Below are 20,483 nucleotides of genomic sequence, written 5' to 3' on the forward strand. Positions count from 1 at the left end.
GTATTGTCTATGGTTGATTTTGTACTATAATGGCAGAGCTGAGTAATTGCGACAGAAACCATATGGTCTACAAAGCATAAAACATTTACTATCTGGCAGATAAAAACACAAAAAATTGCCAACTCTTGGAAAAGAAGATGTTGATAGGTTATGTTCAATCCTGGATTTCCACAATGGGAATCATTTGTTTTTCAATTATTGAGTATTTCTATTTTTGGATGTTATTTTGCCATGTTTCATCACCAAATACGAGGTCTGACAATTAGGTTCGCGAACTTATTGCAACTATGTTGCTAACCCTTTTTTGATATGTGGACGGAAAAGAAACCACATGTTAAACCTGACAAGCTCAGGAGACTGAAAATAACCACACAGGATGGTGTGAACATAAAAATTCCTAACTAAGGTAGGCCATGGAGGGAAGTCACATCTTTGGCCTGTAGCTTCTTTGACAAAGGTCAGTCTTTACCCTAAGTGAGCCTGTCTGTCGTTGTTTTGCATCTAAGATGACATACCCTTAGAATATCAGAGTAATCCCTTTTTCCAGACACCCCCAGAGGGCACAACCCACCAACCAGACCAGGAAACTGCAAAATCCCTCATTGTTATCTTGTTCCGCAAACACCATCTTTATGTGCTGTAAAATGCTATTAACTATCCTGTACCCACCAAAGTAAAAGAAGTGCGTGTCTCTCCATTTTGTTTTTTATCCAATCTCAGAGATTTCCCTCTTTGCTTTCCCCCACCTGCTTAATCTACAACCAATGGATTTCAGGTAACCTTCCTCCTTTGATTCTAACGTATAAAATAAGTTGCAAAACTGCCATTTTCTAAAGCATTTTCTCAATCCGTTGAGACTTTGCTTCCCAGCAATTATTGTCAGTTTTACTCTTATAAGCTTTCTCTTAGGCTGGATGTTTTTTCGTTGATATCAGAGGGATTATTCATTATGAATTTGTACCAACTGGACAAACAGTTAACCAAGTTTACTATTTGGAAGTGCTTGAGGGGCTGCATGAAAAAATTAGATGACCTGAACTTTTCACCAACAATTCGTGGCTCTTGCATCACGACAATGCACAGCTCACATGGCACTGTTTGTGAGGGAGTTTTTAGCCAGTAAACAAATAACTGTATTGGAACACCCTCGCTATTCACTTGATCTGGCCCCCAGTGACTTCTTTCTTTACCCAGAGATAAAGGAAATATTGAAAGGAAGACATTTTGATGACATTCAGGACATCAAAGGTAATACTGTACAACAATAGCTCTGATGGCCGTTCCAGAAAAAGAGTTCCAAAATTGCTTTGAAGGGTGGACTAGGCGCTGGTGTCAGTACATCGATTTCCAAGGAAAGTACTTCAAGGTGACCATAGTGATATTCAACAATGAGATATGTAGCACTTTTTCTAGGATGAATTCGTGAACTTAATTGTCCAACCTCGTATCTTTGTAAGCTGAGGGCTTCTTGGTACACACAACCTCATAAGACATTAGAACGTTATTACTGCAAGATTTGCATTTTGAGATGAAGTCTGCTCTCTGACAAAAGTGATGCATGGCTTCCAACATGAAACCTGAGGCCAAAAAAACCTTGCCGGTTTCAGATTAGCCTGCAAAGTAGAAACACTGCCTTGATCAAAATAAAACACAAGGGGTATAGGAAGGAGTGGATAAAACCTAACAGGGAAAAATTATTTCCCAAGACTAAAAAGTAGAATTTAGCAGAAACGTGTCAGCTAATTTTCAGACTATTACATTTACCATAATGTGTGTCAGGGGTTGAGCTGCTGGCCTAAAGCAAATGCATTTGTTCCTGAGTGTATCCACTCTGCAGCAGGCCTGGCAGGGCCCTTAGGACCACGTTCATGGGCAGCAGTGATCATGCATCTGTCCCATAGGGAAGCTGAGTCAACTAGAGGGCTTCCTCGGAGATTGAATCAGCACTTAGCTGGTCCACCTAGATATGAACCAAACCCCAGCACTTGCTACATCCTTGCTTCTCAAAGTATGGCCCATGGCTTCTCTTAGGAACTTACTAGAAATGCAGAATCTCAGTCTCTCTTCTGCCTCCCAATCTGATTTACTGAATACAAATCTATAGAAACAAGATAGCTGGTTGATTTATAAGCATATTAAAGTCCTTTATTGATATTTTCAGGGTCAGTCATGGGTTGAGGGAAATCATGAAACAAGAAGTATTCGTCCGGCATATCCCACCGCAATATTCGGGGGTTCTCTGGTCCCATTATTGAGACATCCCTTTTTAATCCTCAATTCACATCCCAAAAGACACATGTAAACTCACACACACACTTGCATAACTCGTCAAGCCTTAACTCTCTTTCTATCTCAAAGTTCTTGATCTTGACAGTTACAGTTGGAAACCCTTCTAAAAAGCAAATCTCTGTCAAGGCTGATGACAACCAGGACATTACCCACCTCAAGGGTATTTGTACTCAGCGTTTGGATTAAAATAAGACAAAACATCCCCTCCACCTCAAAAAAAAAAAAAAAAAAAAGTCAACCAAAAAGACACACTTTGTGCCAAAATATTGATTCTGCGGTGCTATAATTTAGATATTCTGATAAGCTAGGCTCGCAAGATAGGATACTTTTGGAAAGAGCTTTTTCTTTTTTCTCAATTAACTTTTGAATCACAGGAATCTGCAGGCCCCGGTTCTCAAATAGCTGCCTGATGAGCCACTGATCACCTCCACCCCAATCCCTTTCCATGTCTGAGTTTTCTAGAATAAGAATCACTGTGTACTTGCACATTTGGGGAGGCTGGAGGTACGTGGGGAAGGGAGCAACTCAGAAGGCTGTTATCGTGCAGCCTTCCAATATTATTACTCTTCTCTGGGAACAAAAAGAGCAAAAACTCTCCTCTCACTAAATCGCCTTTCTGCTCTGTAATGCTCTCAGAATGTCACTACTTTCACACTCAGACAACACATTTTTCTTCTGAATTTTCATCTCAATATCTGTCAACAATAGCTCTTGATAAGGCAATGACTCTCGGACAAGTCATCAGACGTTTACTCTAGAATTTATACAGCATCCAGTGGTAGTACCACAGGCAGAGAAAGCATGTTTGGAAATAAGTGTTTACGAAGTGTAACACATAGGGAAATATGATACAGTGATGACACCGCTTTACAGAATCCCAACTGCATCTTCTAATCATTCACAACGATATATGTCAGAATGTGACCAGAATATAAGCTATAATTTTGGGACACTGGACTCTTCAAGATTTATCGTCTTTAATATTTCATAATCAAGGATAAAAACTCATTTGAAAATTTAAAAATAACCATCTGCTCCCAGCCTAAAATTATACTAGGTCCAGGGCTGTCTGTAAAATTGAAGTTATGGTGAGCTTTGAGTATCAGAATGAGTATTCTTCCTTATTACCCTGAAAGCATTCGTTATTTTCTGATGTTAAAACTAAGCGCAGTTCAAGAGAATGAGAAGACAATCCACAGACTGGGAGGGCAATATTTGCAAAAAAGACGCATCTGATAGAGGACTATTATCCAAAACATACAAAGAACTCCCAAAACTCAGCAGTAAGAAAACAAACTACCTGACTAAAAAATGGACTGAAGACTTTGACACCTCACCAAAGAAGATATACAAACATCAAATAAGCATATGAATAGATGTTTCACTTCATATGTCATCAGAGAAATGCAAATAAAAACCCCACACCTATCAGAATGGCCAAAATCCAGAACACTGACAATACAAAGTGTTGGCAAAGATATGAAGCAACAAGAACTCTCATTCATTCATCGCTGGTGGGAATGTAAAATGGTTTAGCCACTTTGGAAGATAGCTTGGTGGCTTCTTACAAAACTAAACATACTTGTACCATACAATCCAGCAACTGTGCTCCTTAGTATGTACTAAAGTAGTTGAAAATTCATGCCCACACAAAAACCTGCCCATGAATGTTTACAGCAGCCTTATTCATCGTTGCCAAAACTTGGAAGCAACCATGATGTCCTTCAGTAGTTGAATGGTTTCATAAATTGTGGTACACACATACAATGGAATACCTGTCAGTGCTGAAAAAAAAAGAACTATCAAGCCATGAAAAGACGTGGAGAAACCGTAAGTGCATATTGCTACATGAAAGAAGCCAATCTGAGAAGGCTACATACTGCATAATTCTGATATAATATTCCAAAAAGGCAAAAGATAGAGTAAAAAAATCTCAGTGTTTGCCAGGGGTTGGGTGTGGAGGGAAAGGGATAAATAGGCGGACAGAGCACAGATGAGTTTTAGGGCAGTGAAACAACTCTGAATGATACTATAATGATGGTACATGTCATTACGTATTTGTCCAAACTCATCAAACGTACAACACCAAGAACAAACCCTAAAGTAAACTATGGACTTTCGGAAATTATGATGTGTCAACGTAGGTTCCTCAACTATAACAAATGAACCATTCTGGGGAGCGATGTTGATAATGAGGGAGAAAATACATGTGTGGGGGGAGAGTATATGGGAAATCTCTGTACTTTCTGTTTCATTTTTCTCTGAATCCAAAACTGCTCTAAAAACTCAAGTCTTTAATCAAAACAAAACAAACAAAAAAACAAGCACAGTTTTAACATCAGAAAATATTGTTTTTTAAAACATGATTCTCTCTATGATGGGAATAGTATTCTCCTTAGGAATTTGAGGTTGTCCAGTCTTTATCTCATGTCCTTAGATTCTGCTAAAGCTATTGGAAAATCTATGTGAGAACCAGTTACCTTTTTACACTGTTCCAAGACTGTAGCCCTAACTATGTCTAGCCTTCTATTTATTTTTTAAAGAATTAGGCAAAGTTGAGTATGGATGTTTCATTGTAAACCCATGACCACTTCTGAATGACTAACTCTACGTACACAGGATAATGTGTTAATGTATTAAAATTATGCTGAATGTAACCATTTTGAGCACCTCTCGTAATTGCAGAAGTCAAATGTGACTTGTACTCATCTTTTATTTTTGGTGTACATTGAGTATTACAATTTTAATACAGTGTTTTCCTTTCTTAAAATGTGTATACATTTTTTGGCACCTACTGTATATATACTATATATAGTATATGCAGAGTTACAGGGATGGTATCACTGTCCTAGTATTAGATTGGCACCTGCTTCTGAATAGAGGACAACGGATTTGCACTGAGCTGTGTACCTTTCTCCATCCAAGGGTCACAGGAACCAACTGCCTGCAGTGACAGAGCTGGGAAGGACCCAAGTATGCAGTCTGTGGCCTTGAAACAAAGGGAATCGCTTTCTCTCATAAGTTATTATGGTTTTTATGAGTATGTTCTAGATCACAATATCTCTGCAAATAGGAAGGTGGTGAAAAATGTTAATAGTCCTACAGAGTTTAATAATGACTTGCAAATGTGTTTAACTTTTATAGATGTTACTTTATTGTTATATATGCATATTGGACAGTTGTCATTACAAAGTTCTACTTTTTTAAATAAGCAATCTATTGTCATGGTGTTTGTTGAAACATTTGTTCACATTTTTTATGTAGTAAAATCTACATTATTTGATCTGGTTCAAAGTAGTAAATATTCTGGTTAATCAAATGTTGGAATAAGTAGAATGATCCTACATATCGATTTTCAGCATTAAATCTGCTAGATGCCAGATTCTGTGCTTCAAACGACAGGTACTAAAATCATTAAGATATAATCCCTATCCTTAAGGTATTTTTATCTCACATATGGTCTATCCATTCCTAAGTATACGTGCTGTATATAATTCTATGTTCTTAGTGACTCAGAGGAAATTTTAGGATTTTGAAAATCTCTCTTGCTCATCAATACATTAGTATTAATTTTAATTATATGGAAGATTAACAAAATGCTAGTTAATTTAAGAGTCATTATTAATAGATTTGAATAAAAATTTTGCTGTATTCATCAGAAATTCTTGAAAACAGGAATCAGCTACTTTTAGTATATGTGCTGCCGAAGCGAGCACAAGAATCAGCTACTTTTTATATAAAGAAATTCTTTTCAGTAGAGTCCCATTTGTTAAAAAAATGCTTGCTACTTAGAAATGTAATCATTTTGAATAGTGTAGAGAGAGTTTTCTGAGATTAAAATATCATGGAAATAATAAATATTCTATTTGTTCCAATTAGAGATGTTCTAAACTTATGGTATTCTTGACCACCCCTTGTTGACCTTATTAAACAGACAACTCACCCAAGGAAAAAGTGATCTTTTTGGATGAGCTATTCCACACTTTATTTCCGGGGACTGGAAACAGAGCCATACACCAGATGGTCAGGTTGTTTGACTGGGCTGGTTTATTGCCATACACCGTTTTCAAAACAGACTTCAGTTCGAAAAATCCATTTTTGTCTTTTCTCCCTGCATTAGTAATGCACAGTTCTACAAGACAGATAAGAACAAGGTTAGTCACCAACATTTTCTGTATGAGCCATAGAGTGACGCCGAGGCATGGCTGGAGATGGTTCAATTTACGGTAATGTAGACTCTAAAGGGGTCAAACCGCAGCTTCTGTGCAGTGAGGGTATGTTCCAGCAGGCCTAGAATTAACCAGAACTGTTTTGCTCAAGTTCCTGTGTGGCATTGATCCATGGTCAAGATGTGAAATGTATTGATTAATAGTGTTGCTTTGTAACCATGAGTGCAGCAGGTTTGGGGGCAAGTGTCCCAGCTCACCAGCATTATGTATTGATAATTGTGAGATTGATGAATTGTACCTGGCCTGGGTGAGAATCAGGGAAGGCTCTGCTATTGAGTCTGGGTACACAGCAGGAATATGCCAAAGTGACCAGTAAAATATAAAACAACCTCAGCCAAGACTCCATTTGGGGCTCCCCACTCCTGTGGTGTTCTGTGCCATATTGGTGGTTCCTCCTTCTACAGGTCCCCTTACAGAAGGATGACAAAGGAGCCCATGCCTGACTTCTCTGGACACCTTGTTGTAAAGTACATGTAGTACATATCCTTCCTTTAATGGAGTTGCTGTATTGTATCCTTTACCTGAAATAAGCTGTAGATTTATAACTATGGTCATTTTGGGCCCTGTGAGTCTTCTTTAGAAATAGAACTCTGTTTAACTGCTACAGTAAGAACAACCTCTAAATAGCATATATGGCAGTAGGAATTTAATGTGAAACCATCTGTCATCATAGGCGATTGTTTTTCTAATCCCTTACAGCTTCTTTACATTAAAGGTTCTAACTGCTAGTTTCGAAGTTAGTATTACCTGCTAAAGTTCTAACTAAATGCAGTTGTATGCTGGTAGAATTCTGCCCACACTGTCTGGCCTCATGGCTGGGAGGGTAAGGGGCACATCAAATCAGGGCTTATTTAATGGGACGGCATATCTATAAGGACAGGTATGAAAACACCTTTAACAGGTATTTTCAGGATTTCATCCTGTCATTGTTATAGGTGAACTGTTTTTAAAGTGAAAATAACAAAACCAATAATAGCCTCAAAGTGAATCAATACAATCATTCATCAACATAAACTTTTCACTTTCTCAATTAAAAATAATGATGCAACAAAAGCTATATGGTTCAGTTAGTACTGAAATTATATTGCACTTAGAGGAAAAAAATGACTCAGGAGAAAGGGGAAGGGTTTTTTTTTTTTTTTCCCCAGGTAGGAGATGGCTGGGATTGTTCTGGGAGAGGCTGTCATGTTTATCACCGGTGAAAAGTATGGCTTTGTGCATTCTCACCTGATCTTGTCTCAATGTGTATTCCCGATTCAGGAACTTTTAATCCTCCTGGTGAACATGTTCCTTGTCATGAAGCCAAGTTCATTATGTACACTTCCGCTAGCACCTCCCACCATCATTCCACCCAGATCCTTACAAGAAAATGTAGCAATCATTTGTTTACTGACTTAAAGCAGTGGTACTAAGTTAATTGAACTAAATGAAATTATTAATAAACGTATATTGAATTAAACTTTTTTACCCTCATATAAGAGATCTGTTTTTACTAAAAGTCAAATAAAACATTAGTGTGTATATGTGAGTTGATGAAGTCAACTCTGTTTCTTATTAATACATTCAAGGAAATGTTATCACCACTCCACCCTTCACCCGCCCACCCTCTGCTCCTGCCTGATTCCATTGGTTGGAGTCAGATGAGAGATCAGAAAGTGGCATCTGGTAGGCAAGATGATGTTTTTCTTGGAATGAGAATTGTTCTTAAATGCCAAGATCAACTTAGGCAATGGCAATTTCTATTGTTCTTTGTTTTCTTTCTTTGTTTGCCAAACCCATTTCCATTGAGTGATTTCCTTACCTTTGCTTTCACCTTGAGGAATGCTTCCATCTATAAACCATGTGAGATTTGCTGTGGGAAATACATTCCTCAGTGAGCAGGTAAATATTTTCTGGGGGTAAAGACAGGATACAGAAAGGATTATTTGCAAATTCAGAAGAAACTGGTGCCCCTTATATCTCACAAGAGGTAAATTGGCAGGTCACTATTTTCTCCACATTTAACAAGACAGTGTTTACTTTTAAGAGGTTGTGTGAAAATGTGAACTATAAATAGACTTCCTCTTATAAAGATGTTATAAACTAATGGCTAGAATCCTAGGTCAACTTAAAAAGAATCTAGGATAATACCATTGCAAGTCTGGATTCTGGGTTCTGAAAAAAAAATCACAACTCTACATAGGTAGAATAAAATAGTAATAAATGGAAACCAAGAGATAGAAGGAAGAAGCTGTAATAGGCAGAAGCCAGAGAATAATATTCTGTTAGGCTAAAAGCTAAAAGAGAACCGTATGTTGGTTGTTTCCATTCCCCAAATTATGTAAAGTACTATTTGTAGCAACAACCACAGACACCACTTAATATAAATATCTCAGTTTTGACTTTTAAAGGGTTTTCCTAATTCATTTTTCATTTTGTCATCTTAACAATCCTATAGGGTGGGTATGACACACCTTATTATTGGCATTTGACAGATGGGGACACCAAGGCACAGAATCACAGAACGGTTAAAGGTAGAGGAATGTAGTTGATGGCACAATTGGGAACTCTGCTACCTCAATTCCAATCCAAGATATTTCCTGGTAAAACACATTGTATTGAAATAAGAAAGAAATAGAAGAACAGGTAGCTTATGTTACGAAACCAGAAAGTTTAGAGGTAGAGTTAGTTATGTTTTATTTCCAACACTGTGTTTCCTCTTTGTGAGATGGTGATTTCTTCAATAGCTTAGTGAAAATATCCAATAAGACTCATTGGATCCTTATAATTTTTTCTCAGATACTACAAAATTATAATCCCATTTATTGAGATAGTTTTTCTCATCGAGATGTGTATGTTTTACATATGACCAGCCCTTGTCCTTAGCTCTCAAACATTTTCCACAATTGACGAATATGCTAGTTAACTAATAAAGAACAATTAAGCATATGTGATGCTTGGTATACCCATTTCCCCAGAGACTAGTTATTCCCAAAGAGTCTGGACCTATGGAGCTGAGAAACCAAACTTAAGCATACTAAGTTACATTTCTCTGGGTGGATACCACTGAGGTGCAACTTAACATCCTTCAGTATGTCTCTACAAAAATCTCCAGGAAATAATGAGACTTTCAGAGGAAGCCATCTGTTGTATCCAAGATTATAGGTAGCAAACAATGTAGCTCTCAGTTTTTCCACTCATTCAATACTTGACAGTGGGGCTGCATGCATGTGACAAGAATGCAGATCCATAAAAGTACGTTACTTTCTGTCCTAGAATATCAAAAGTAAAAAACAACCCCCCAAAAAATATATTCTTATTAAGTGAAGAAAAAAGAATTCCATTTATTTAATTCAATAACCAATGACTGATGTTTATTTCTAGATAGTCCATGAAGGGATGTAAAAGTTATAGAACATGAAATGTTTAAAAAAAAAGTTGTAAAGGTTTGTATTAATGTCAATATCTTTAATTACTCTTAAGATTAATTTCCTCCATTCTCAGTTAACTCACCAAAAGATGATGATGTGGTAACATCAATAACAAGTGGTGGTTCCACTATTTCACAAAGGCAAGTGGCTCACTGAAGAACTCTCTTGTTAACTTAATAAAAATGTTAAAAAAATTGAACTGTTGTGGATTCTTTGAATTCAGATTTTATGGAATGATTCAGACTTGCAATACTCTACTCATCTCTAGACTGTGTTCCAAGATTTTGTTTAGTAATATGGTTCTTGTCCTGAAAAGCTGTCTCAAAAATTGAAAAGCTGCGGACTAAGCTAGTTCAAGTTGAAGTCAAACATCTTCTGAAACGTCAAGTCAGCGTATGCGGTTTTGCTGAGCAAGCAGAACTGTCTTTATTTGGGAACTTTTACTTGGTTCAAATGAGTAAGAAAAGAAACCATGTTAAATTGTAAAAAAAAAAAAAATTAAGTAAATATACACAAAAGTTTATATACACACATATACAAGCACACCACATACACGGTCCTCTGCTCAGAAGTAAAATCATTCACTCACTCATTGAGTGCCTGTTGCATCTGTGAGGCAAACCAAATAACTGGTTTCTCCAACACATTATTCTAAGTACATATGGAATAAAGGAGAAATAACACAAAGAATTATGTAATAGGTGCCAAAATATTATGTAACAGGAACAGTTCTGTAGGAGTTCAGAGAAGGGTGAAATCTGGGAATAACTTAGAGAACAGAGTTGTATTATATTTTGTGGAAGAGATGGGCCTGGACTTTACAGGTGGTCTGTGTTGGAAAGTAGTGGGGAATTTACAAAGACAGACAGATGGAATGGGTTCACAGGTCAGGTATGAGTCGGGGATGTTGTCCTGGAAGCAGAGGGAAGCCAGTGGATGGTTGGAGCATGATGAGATTGATGAGACAGAAAAATGGATCCAAATCTGGCTGTGAGACTGATCATTTCCTTATTTCCACAGATAAAATACAGAAACGGTGACCATTTGTCAGTTATCCCACATGCAGTTTGCCTAAATTTGGCCAGAACCTTATTCAAAGGGCTTTTCATGGAATCGTTTTGAAAACACTTAACTTTTTAGTCTAGAAAGAGAAACCTTTTTTTAAAAAAATGTTTCTCTATTTGTTTTGTCACTGTGCACAAACTTCACTTCTTTAAAATGACTTTTTCTCTTGTCTTTCTCCTTGATTCAGACTGGCCTTGTCTAGTCTAATAGCACCATGACCCACTTGCTTCTTTTCTCTCCGGATCCTTCCACCTTTGCACATACGGCACAACTGCTCCCTTATTCATTAAGCCCTTAGGACATCAGATTCTGGTCAGCATCACACAGTCTTGGGAATAAAAGCTCAGGTCTGTTGATCACAGAAATGGAGTTTCGGTCAAACTAAAGATAACATCTTGACCTCAGTTGTGTTTCAGCTCCAGACCCATGAAGGCAGAATGACCTCATAGGCTCCATTCCTTTGAAATCAGACAGAACCATCCCGTGACTGACATCAGGACCCCATGCAATGATTACTGCCTCCTACGCTCGCCCTGCCCGATCACTAGGGCCTACAACCTCAGTCCCCTGCATTACCATGACTAATGACTTTTCCCTTATGTAACCTGTCCCCTAGAGGCCACTGGGGAGCTCGGTCTTAAGCGCACTACCTCACCTGTGTCTCAGGCTTGGTGTCATGTCCTTAAATAAACCTCCATTTTCTTTGTTGCAAACTGTTGTACAAGTTTCACTGGGCTTTGATGTGCACAGACAAATGAACCCCTTAAGTTTGGTAACAGTTAGCGAATCATTCATTCCTATTTGGGGTCTTTCCTCCCCACCCCATCTTTTCTTTCTATTTGAAATTTAACTTTTAGCCTCTATATGTCTTTCACTCTGCCATTTTTATCTTTTCTCCTATAATTCAAGGTTTTTTCTTCCAAGGATACCTTCTTTAAAATGCTCCTGTCTCCTCTTGACAGGTTTGCTTTCTTAAATTCACACACACACACACACACACACACACACACACACACACTCATTTATTTATAATATGTATGGAAACACATATTTTTGGCTAAAGTTATGATTATCCCTATATTTTACTCCAATTGAACAAACAAGCCAATAGTGTTTCAGTTTTTCCAACTCTAGTTACTTAATAACAAACAACCCCAAATTTGTTTCTCACTTTGCCATGTATCTTTGAATTCCAGGGTTACCTTTCATTTAATCTTGCCTTTCCTGCAAGTTCTTTGGCTTTCTAATTACTGTATTTATAACATCTAGTTTCTAAGCCAAATTGAGACTCCTGGTCTGACAATTGGACAAAATATTTGAAACAAAAGATGCCCTATGAGGCATGTGGTTTCTCTGCTCATATTCCACCCTTATTCCCTTAAATCTCCTTTGCTTGAGAGCCGGATGATCTAGTTATCTGGGAACAGAACTAAAGCATGTAGGTGCTGGATATGCTGTTTTACTACAAGATATTAGCCAGGAACATCTTTTTGATGTTGGAGGGGGAGGGGAAAAATTTGCATTTGTGTCTGTAGCAGAAAAACCCACAGGCAGGGACACACCCACTTGGAAACAAGGCTCCCCTGGAAGTGGGAGGGAGCAGGAACTGGAGATGCCCTTCTCCAAGGCGCAGGGGCACTCGCCCTGCACTGGAGCCATCAGAGGCAAGACCTGAGCGGCGCTTGCCTGTAAGTACCCACTTGTGGCGGGAGAGTGTTTCCTAACTGTTCAGGGTTGCAAAGCTTGATGAATAAAGGCTCTCATTCTCTTAAGAAATCACCCAAGAAGTGAGTCAGAGGTAAGGCTGCTTTAAAAATGTAATATAATTTTACATCTAGTTTTTTATTCTTAAAATGGGGTAAATAAGCTAAACATCTGGAGTAAGCTCCTGTCAGGAAGGTCTTATCAGCTATTGGCTTTGCAGGTGCTGGTGCCAGAGAAGGTGGAGAGTAGTGAGCTGCTTGCCGAGGACCACCAGGCGACACCGAGACAGTGGAGATGTGATCCACCTCTTTTTCCTCTGTGCATGCCCGTTCCTTCTGCTGAAAACAGCTAAGCCTGCTGTTTGGATTTCTTAGGATTCTGGTCCCAGAAGAACTTCTCTAAGGGACAAACTGACCTCACATTAGGAACCATATTACCCAGACCCTGGCAGGCTTTATAGCTTCTGGGCTGCTGTTACAACAGTTCTTAGGAAGCATGAGTCTCTCCCACAGCAGCATCTGTCCTTGCTTGCTGCTACCAACCCTGAGGAAGACCCGGTAAGGCCCCAGCCCTGGACGTCCTGAACTGCGTGAACCCTGAGGCTGCAAATCCTGCCTCCACACGCATTTTATAGGTATCCAGGAGCACTGAGGCAGTGGAAGCAGCCAGGAGAAGAATCAAGAGAAAACCTAAAATTTTCAATATTCAAAAACACCGTGGTGGTGGCTGACATAGAGAACACTGACTTCGCTAAAAAGCTTTGTAATTGTTGCACTAATTTGTTTTGTCTCTGTGGGCCAGCCAAGGAGGGATCAGTACACATTCAGAGCACGGAAGAACATACATGAGCCTCAGAGACCATTTTGCTTGGCTTTGACTTACCCTGACTCTCCAGGGAAGCAGAAGGGAGGAACATCACACCATCCAGGTGTGGCCAGACTTTGACTATTATTGCAAATTCCCAGGAGTTACCTCAGTGCCTTTCCACATACACGTTGAGCCTTAGCTGTGGTGCAACGAAAACTTTTAGCTCAAGGAGAGCTATAGAAGAGGAGATAGGATGAGGCGGGAAGAGGAAGAAGAGGAGAGAACCAGCATGAAGGCAAAAGGGGACTTAGAGATGAAGGAGGAGGAGGAGATTGGTGAGATGGGAGAACTGGTTGGCCCTTTTGTGAGTGCCACACCCACCCCAATACCCCACAACAAGGGGACTCGGTTTTCCGAGGCATGGGAGTATTTTCACCTGGCCCCCGCTCGTGCTGGGCACCACCCCAACCAATATGCCACTTGCCGCCTGTGTGGCAGGCAGGTGAGCCGTGGCCCTGGGGTTAATGTGGGCACCACAGCTCTGTGGAAGCATCTGAAGAGCATGCACAGAGAGGAGCTGGAGAAGAGTGGCCATGTGCAGGCAGGGCAGCGCCAGGACCCAAGGGCCCAAGGGTCCCAGTTCACCATGGGCATCGAGGGTGACTGGGCCAGGCTCCTGGAGCAGGTGGGGACACTGGTTTTATGGGCCAGCCAAAGAGAAAAGGAAGTTCTTAGGAGAGAGAGGGCAGTGGAATGGCGGGAGAGGGCTGTGGAAAGGAGAGAGCGAGCTCTGGAGGAGGTGGAAAAGGCCATCCTGGAGATGAAATGGAAGGTGAGGGCCGAGAAGGAGGCCTGCCAGAGAAAGACAGAGCAGCCTGCAGCAGCCCATCCCTTCCATTTCGTTTAAATTGGGCTTGGGGGAATCTATTCTGAAACATTGACTTTAGACTCATAGCAAAGAGCCATTTTAGTTCCAGCTTAAATACATATTAATAGCAAAGCAATTTAGTGAGGTTTTGTTTTTTAAGAGAAAGAGTGCATAGTATGGGTTAATCTCAGCAGGTCTGAACTGACCAAATGCTTATCTATAGGGTTCCTAGAGCTGTGCTGACCAAAACTTTAAAATGTACTGAGTAAAGATAAATGTTGTTTTGCTACCATGGGTCTGTGAGTTGTTTGGGGGCAGAATGTACCAGCCTGTCAGCATCGATGAGTGAAAATAATGGGATTTATGCCTAGCACTTGGTTTCAGTGAAGCTCAAGGGCTTGACAGTTGAGTCTGGCCAGGTAGCTGGAATGTGCTTATGTGACCAGCTCACTCCAAGAGACCCTGCCAGGAACAGAGCTTAGGCTTCCCGAGACTGAGGTGTTTGCATGCCTGCTGGTGGTGATTTGAAAACTGAATACAAAGCTCGTTCTGTGGATTCCAACAGTGGAAGGACAAAGAAACTAGAGCCTGAGATCTCCAATCCCTTCCAATGTATATGTTTCTCCCATTGTTGCAGTGTTATACCACCTGCTTATATTAAAGCTGTTTCATCAGTATAGCCTGTCTGAATCCTGTAAGTTTTTTCAACAATTTAACACATAAGTAACTGATGCGTACTTAGCACAAAGAGAACGAAAACCTTTTCAACTCACTTGAATTAAACATTAAGAATTGAGGACATGAAAATTTATTTATAAATATTTAAAAATATAATCTAATTTCATATTAAGGTCTGTTAAAGAAGAAGGAGTTAGTGAGGAAGAGATGAAAGAAACTCAGAAAGAAAAAGATGGAGAGATGGGGTAAATAAGGAGAAATAAAGAACAGCAGAAAAGTAAAAAAGAAAGATAAAAATGTAAACATAGGAGAAGAGAGACAGGTCCCTAGAAAAAATTCAACCTGTTAAGATAGAAAAAACAATGCCTGGTGGGAGGGTAGGACAGAGAACATCTTCTTAGATTCTGAGGTCAATTTTAATGAAGTAAATTGATTTTGTTTTGTCCTCACAGAACACACAGACCATTTGTCCATTTGAGCAGTAGGTTTGGATTTTATTCCTGTATCTAAAATGCTAACTGCATATCCATTCATTGTTTTCAGATTCTTTTTTTAAACTTTCCATCTTTAAATATTCAGCAATGCTTTATATATAAAGGGAGCCTAGAACTCCATAGGAAGAGAAAAATTCCCTGGGCTGCTGAAGCTGTGCCTGAAATGCTAATTCAGGAATAGAATAAAATCAAAGTGAGAACTACTTTGACCTTTGCACAAGAGCTGACTACTGTTTTGGATGATGTCTCTAGTTTTGTTTGTTTGTTTGTTTGTTTTTTAACTGGATTGGGAGTGAGGAAGAGGGGATGGTGAGCACCAAGGAAGACAAAACGAGATAAACACAGTATCTCCATCTGTTGTAGGCAGCCCGAGTACTTTATGGACACTGACCTTCCTGAAAGTGAAGATAATAATGGCATGATAGAATAATGCTGTCTTGCCTCTTTCAGCCCTTTCCTATGTGATTCCCTCTTACTGTTTCTTCTTAGACTCTGGCAGAAGCTCTAGCATCCAGAGTTGTCTTCCCTGTGAGCTGTGTATGGAACAAACACAAGTCCGGGCACTAGGCTTATGAAAAACCCAGGCTGCACTGAAGTCTTGTAATCCTTTTTTTTCTTTTCTTTTTTCCCTTGAAACCTGCCTGATATAAAAGATTTCACTTCCCATGTGGTTTATCCACTGGGGTGTGGTGTCCCTTTTTGTGGTGTCCTCACCAGCCGTTGTGAAAGCTCAGGCGCTCACCAGCACACTGATTATGGCCGCTGGCAGTCATGAGTCTGGATATTTGGACTCAGAGCCTTAATGTGGCACAGGATGCTAGAACAAAAAAAAAAAAAAAACAAAAAAAAGAAAGAAAAGGAAAGAGGCTGCAATACCTGATCGTACACACACACATAGAATGGAGCTTAAGAGTGAATCTTTATACACAAAGATTCAGGCGTTGCAAATCCAAAATTAAATAAGCAAACAAACAAATTCTGCCAACAACTACTGGAGCTATCCTGCTACACGCCTATGTGTATATTTAGATTATGGTGTGTTTTATATGTTATTATTTTAGGCTCTCTTCCTTTTTAGGTATTTTAACCCCAACTGCTTTTGTTTCCTGTTTCACGTTAGGTAGTTTTCTTTACATATTTTTCCCTAAATTTTGTCAGCATAATAACAATAAAGAGTTACAAGGACAAGGCCCATGGAGATGAGTATAGAGCACAGGCATAATGACACGTGACTTGTGGAAAGACTGAACTGTGAGTCAGCTCTGGAGTTTTCATGCATCTCTCTTGTGTTCTTTTTTGCTGCATCATCAGAGTTGGGTGTAGAGAGCCATGGGCTCTGGGTTGAGAGACTCTTTTGCTCTAACGTAAAAATCTGCTACATGGTGGGGCTCTGAGGTTTAAGTTAAAGGTCCCATTTCCATCTCAGCTACAGAGCAAGGCTGCGTGCCATACTGGAACCCTGGTGAAGCCTCACTCTGGGCAACACACAAGGACATGACATCCACAGGTCTGACACTCTCCTTGGACATCCTGGTATGTCTAGGCCTGAGAGGCATTATTGTTAGAATAATATGGGAGGTTATCTATTTTACAGGAAAATTAAATTAATCATAAACTTTATAACTCTAACTAGTAACGCTGGAAAACACTGCACAAAACTTACCACATCCCTATTGTTCTAATAGAGGCTACCGGTGTAGTGAATATGCAGCATATAGTAGACATCCAATAGGTGCTAAGTGATGAAGGGAGGAGGTCGGAAATTACCACTGCCTAACACTTACAGTAGCCAGATGGTAGACCCTTTACATATGTTCTCTCATTTTATGCGTACATCACCCTTGTGAGGTTGGGATCATTGCTCCCGTCCACTGACAGGAAGCTAAGAAACTGAGATTCCAGGAGCCAGAGTTAATAATTGATGGAGGAAAATTCAGACCCAGGTCTATCCGATTCCACAATCTATGTTCTGTTTTTTTCATTATTGCACACTCTCTCTTAGAATCAATCACAAAGTAGATTTATGAATATAAATGCAGACGAAGGAATGCGTGAAAGAGTGAGTAAATGATAAATAGTGGGGAAGAAATAAATATTCCTGAGACATTTACTACGTCTCATGTACTTCATTACCATGCATAAATCTAATTCACCTAAGAACCCTGCAAAATATTTATTATGATCCCAGTTTTAAAGATGAGTTGGTGGAGATGTATGGGGGATTAATTACTTGGTGAGGAGAGGTAGCTACGTAGTTGAGTAGTCAAACTAGGATTTCACATTAGTTCTATCTGCCCTTGAAGCATGATCTCCTTTCATTACACAATCCTGCCTGGATACAGGCATGCTAAATTCTCATCCCAGCTTGGTCCTTTATTAGTGACTCAGCCAGTTGTTCAGACTCTCCAGGCCCCAATTTCTGATCTGTAAAATGACAGATGCTCTACCTATTTTAGAGGCCTGTTGGGAGCATCATGTGATAAAAGCATGTAAAAGGGCTTTGGAGTGTTCATAAATTATTAAAAATACAATGGGGATTATAAGTTTATTAGAGTGAAGAATCGCTAATGTTTGGCAAGAGCTTAAAAGATCCATAGACAAGCCATGTCCTGTAGCTTGTTATGTAGGTTTTGTGAGAGATTATTCACTAATTCTCCAATAAGGGAGAGTCTCTGGTTTTCCCACTCAGCACCTAGCAAACATGGGTACAAAGAGGACATTTGATAACATGTAAGACAAAGTCCTTTTTAAACAAAGCTGGGATTCTTCAGTTAAACCTTGCGGCTATATATCTAGATTGAGTCCATATTAGATGTAAACACTGGCACCAAGAACCTACAAGAAATCCTTATAAGAAATGAAAACCACCTACCAAATGCTGCACTCTTAGATTATTTTATTTAAATTATTGAAATAAAGTCCACTGATAAAATTGAAAATTAATTATGGAAGGACAAAAATTTCAAAATCTTTTTCTATATGCTCAGGACTACAATAGCAATTATCTAAAAGACTAATGCATAAAATCAACAAAAGACACAAATACTTGAATTACTTGGATAATGCATCTATACACTCACCTAAAACCATCCCAGTGAGTCTGAGCTATAATTTGTATTCAGCTGTCAAATTAAATGACTGATATTCTCTTATCCCATGTAACAGGAAACGTTTGAGAGTTAATATTTCTTTTACTTGGGGTTTTGAAAAGTTTGAGTGAAGTCATAATGCCACAAGACAACTGATTAACATACATAATAGTAATATGAACAAAAACAACAAAATAATGTTTATTGAGCACTTAATATATGCCATACTTTATATACTAAGAATTTTTCATACATTTTTTCATTTGATTCTTATAAACAACAATAATGTGCAGACACTCTTCTTATCCCCTTCATATGAGTGGGAAAATTGACTACAAAGATGTGAAATAAATTGCCCAAGGTCACAGCCAGCAAGATGAGTTGGCAAGTGAGCTCAGATCCCAATGGTGAGAGGCTGGGAACCACCTAAAGAAACTGAAGTCTGAGGGCCTTACTTTCCTTTGCTTTTCTCCTGCCTTTTCTCCTACTGCCTAAGAAACAGCCGGGGTTCTGAAGGAGTACAGAAGAGCACACTTCCTCTTGTTAGCTTCAAAATAAAAACAATGAGAAAGCTGGTACAGGAAATGGGTTAGAACAAATTAAATGTCAGCTGAGCATAACACTCATTCTTCCACCAGAAGTCACACTGCTTTCTGCCCTACTTTTCCTTTACTAACTACTTCAATTTTTATTAAAGAGAAATTTAAGCTACTGAGACTGTTGTTCCAGGAAAATTAAGGACTAAGGGTCACAGATCACAGTTCTGAGAGTCCTAAATCAGAAAGTAAGGATTCCCATTAAGTATCTAGAATCAATTCAGCTTTCCTTTTTCCTTACCAGAAATTAATTGGCTGAAGGCCAACGTGTAATATCCTTAAAAAAAACATTCTGGACAACGAGGCAACCCGACACACCTTGGTCTATTATACTATAAATTTTCAAAGGCTTTAATGTGACTCACCTCTCCCAAGACATCTGTGGAGTTATTTTCCACAATCATGGGGATTTCTGGCTCAGCTTAAAGGCAAATAAAACACAGTTAGTATCACTGAATGCCACCTGGCCACTAGTGTGCGTGTGTGTGTATGTGTGTGTGTGTGTGAAAGATTTGTCATTCATCAAGTATTTATTAAACACCCACTCTATGTTTGGCAGAATGTTAGATGCCTAGGAAGCAAAGGTGGACAAACCATCTTCACTGTCCTCAAGAAATTTATATTTTTGTGGAAAATACAGATACATAAACTAGAAATGAGAATACACTGAGATAAGTCTCATAACTGAGGACATACAGGATTTGAAGGAAAAGCTTTTAAGAGAAGCTGCTAACCCAACCTTGGAGGATAAGAGGAGGCTTTTGAAAGATGAGCCATCTAACTTATAGTTGAATGATGATTATGGGTGAGTCAAATGAAATGGAGAATGTGAAGGAGAGGGGAGTATTACATGTGTCCAAAGGCCCAGAAACACTGTAATTTATAGGCCTCGGAAGGGACAGAAAAACATTGATACTTGTTTAGTTGCTTGGTACTAGAAAATTTCAGGGACTATTTCAGTGACTTTGTTATCCTAGTAGATTGTTAGTACCTCAAAGCCAGACTATTTATTTGTCTCTCCATCTCTAGCACTCTACAGAGCCCAGTACAAAGTAGACATTGAGTACAACATGTTGAACTGAAGTAAGTTCTTGAGTACAGCAGATAAAGTCGTTTATGAACCAGTGGAGAAAATATTAAGAGCCTGTGTCAGGAGCCATCAGTGCCTACAAATCTACCAGTGAGGCCTCTTGCTGGGCACACCTATATGACTCTCTCCTAAGGATTTATTGGGGTTATGGGAGCGGAATCCCC

At 39.2% G+C, this 20,483-nt stretch overlaps 2 protein-coding genes across 4 annotated transcripts in view; one reads left to right on the forward strand and one right to left on the reverse strand.

Annotated features, from left to right (window-relative positions):
* The window catches only part of CD96 (CD96 molecule), a 90,381-nt gene that overhangs the window by 38,255 nt on the left and 31,643 nt on the right, over positions 1 to 20,483 (reverse strand). The window contains exons 5-7 of one of the 2 annotated variants that reach the window (XM_019715190.3): positions 19,595 to 19,650; positions 8,320 to 8,410; positions 6,233 to 6,421 (exon numbers count right to left, since the gene is read on the reverse strand). In XM_019715190.3, coding sequence (XP_019570749.3) covers positions 6,233 to 6,421; positions 8,320 to 8,410; positions 19,595 to 19,650 — 336 coding nt within the window. The remainder of the gene's footprint in view (positions 1 to 6,232; positions 6,422 to 8,319; positions 8,411 to 19,594; positions 19,651 to 20,483) is intronic. The other variant, XM_074332170.2, reaches the window with a different exon arrangement.
* Positions 12,548 to 15,051, forward strand: ZBED2 (zinc finger BED-type containing 2). 2 transcript variants are annotated; one of them, XM_074332154.2, is made up of 2 exons: positions 12,548 to 12,681; positions 12,918 to 15,051. In XM_074332154.2, the coding sequence occupies exon 2, from the start codon at positions 13,758 to 13,760 to the stop codon at positions 14,409 to 14,411; it is 654 nt and encodes a 217-aa protein (XP_074188255.2). In that variant the 5' UTR covers positions 12,548 to 12,681; positions 12,918 to 13,757; the 3' UTR covers positions 14,412 to 15,051. The 2 variants fall into 2 exon arrangements, with proteins under 2 accessions (XP_074188255.2, XP_019570750.3); XM_019715191.3 differs by having other exon boundaries at positions 12,557 to 12,791.

This window comes from Rhinolophus sinicus, chromosome 17, assembly GCF_057876585.1.
Source record: "Rhinolophus sinicus isolate RSI-liver-muscle chromosome 17, RSI-T2T, whole genome shotgun sequence".
NCBI classification, from domain to species: Eukaryota; Metazoa; Chordata; class Mammalia; order Chiroptera; family Rhinolophidae; genus Rhinolophus; species Rhinolophus sinicus.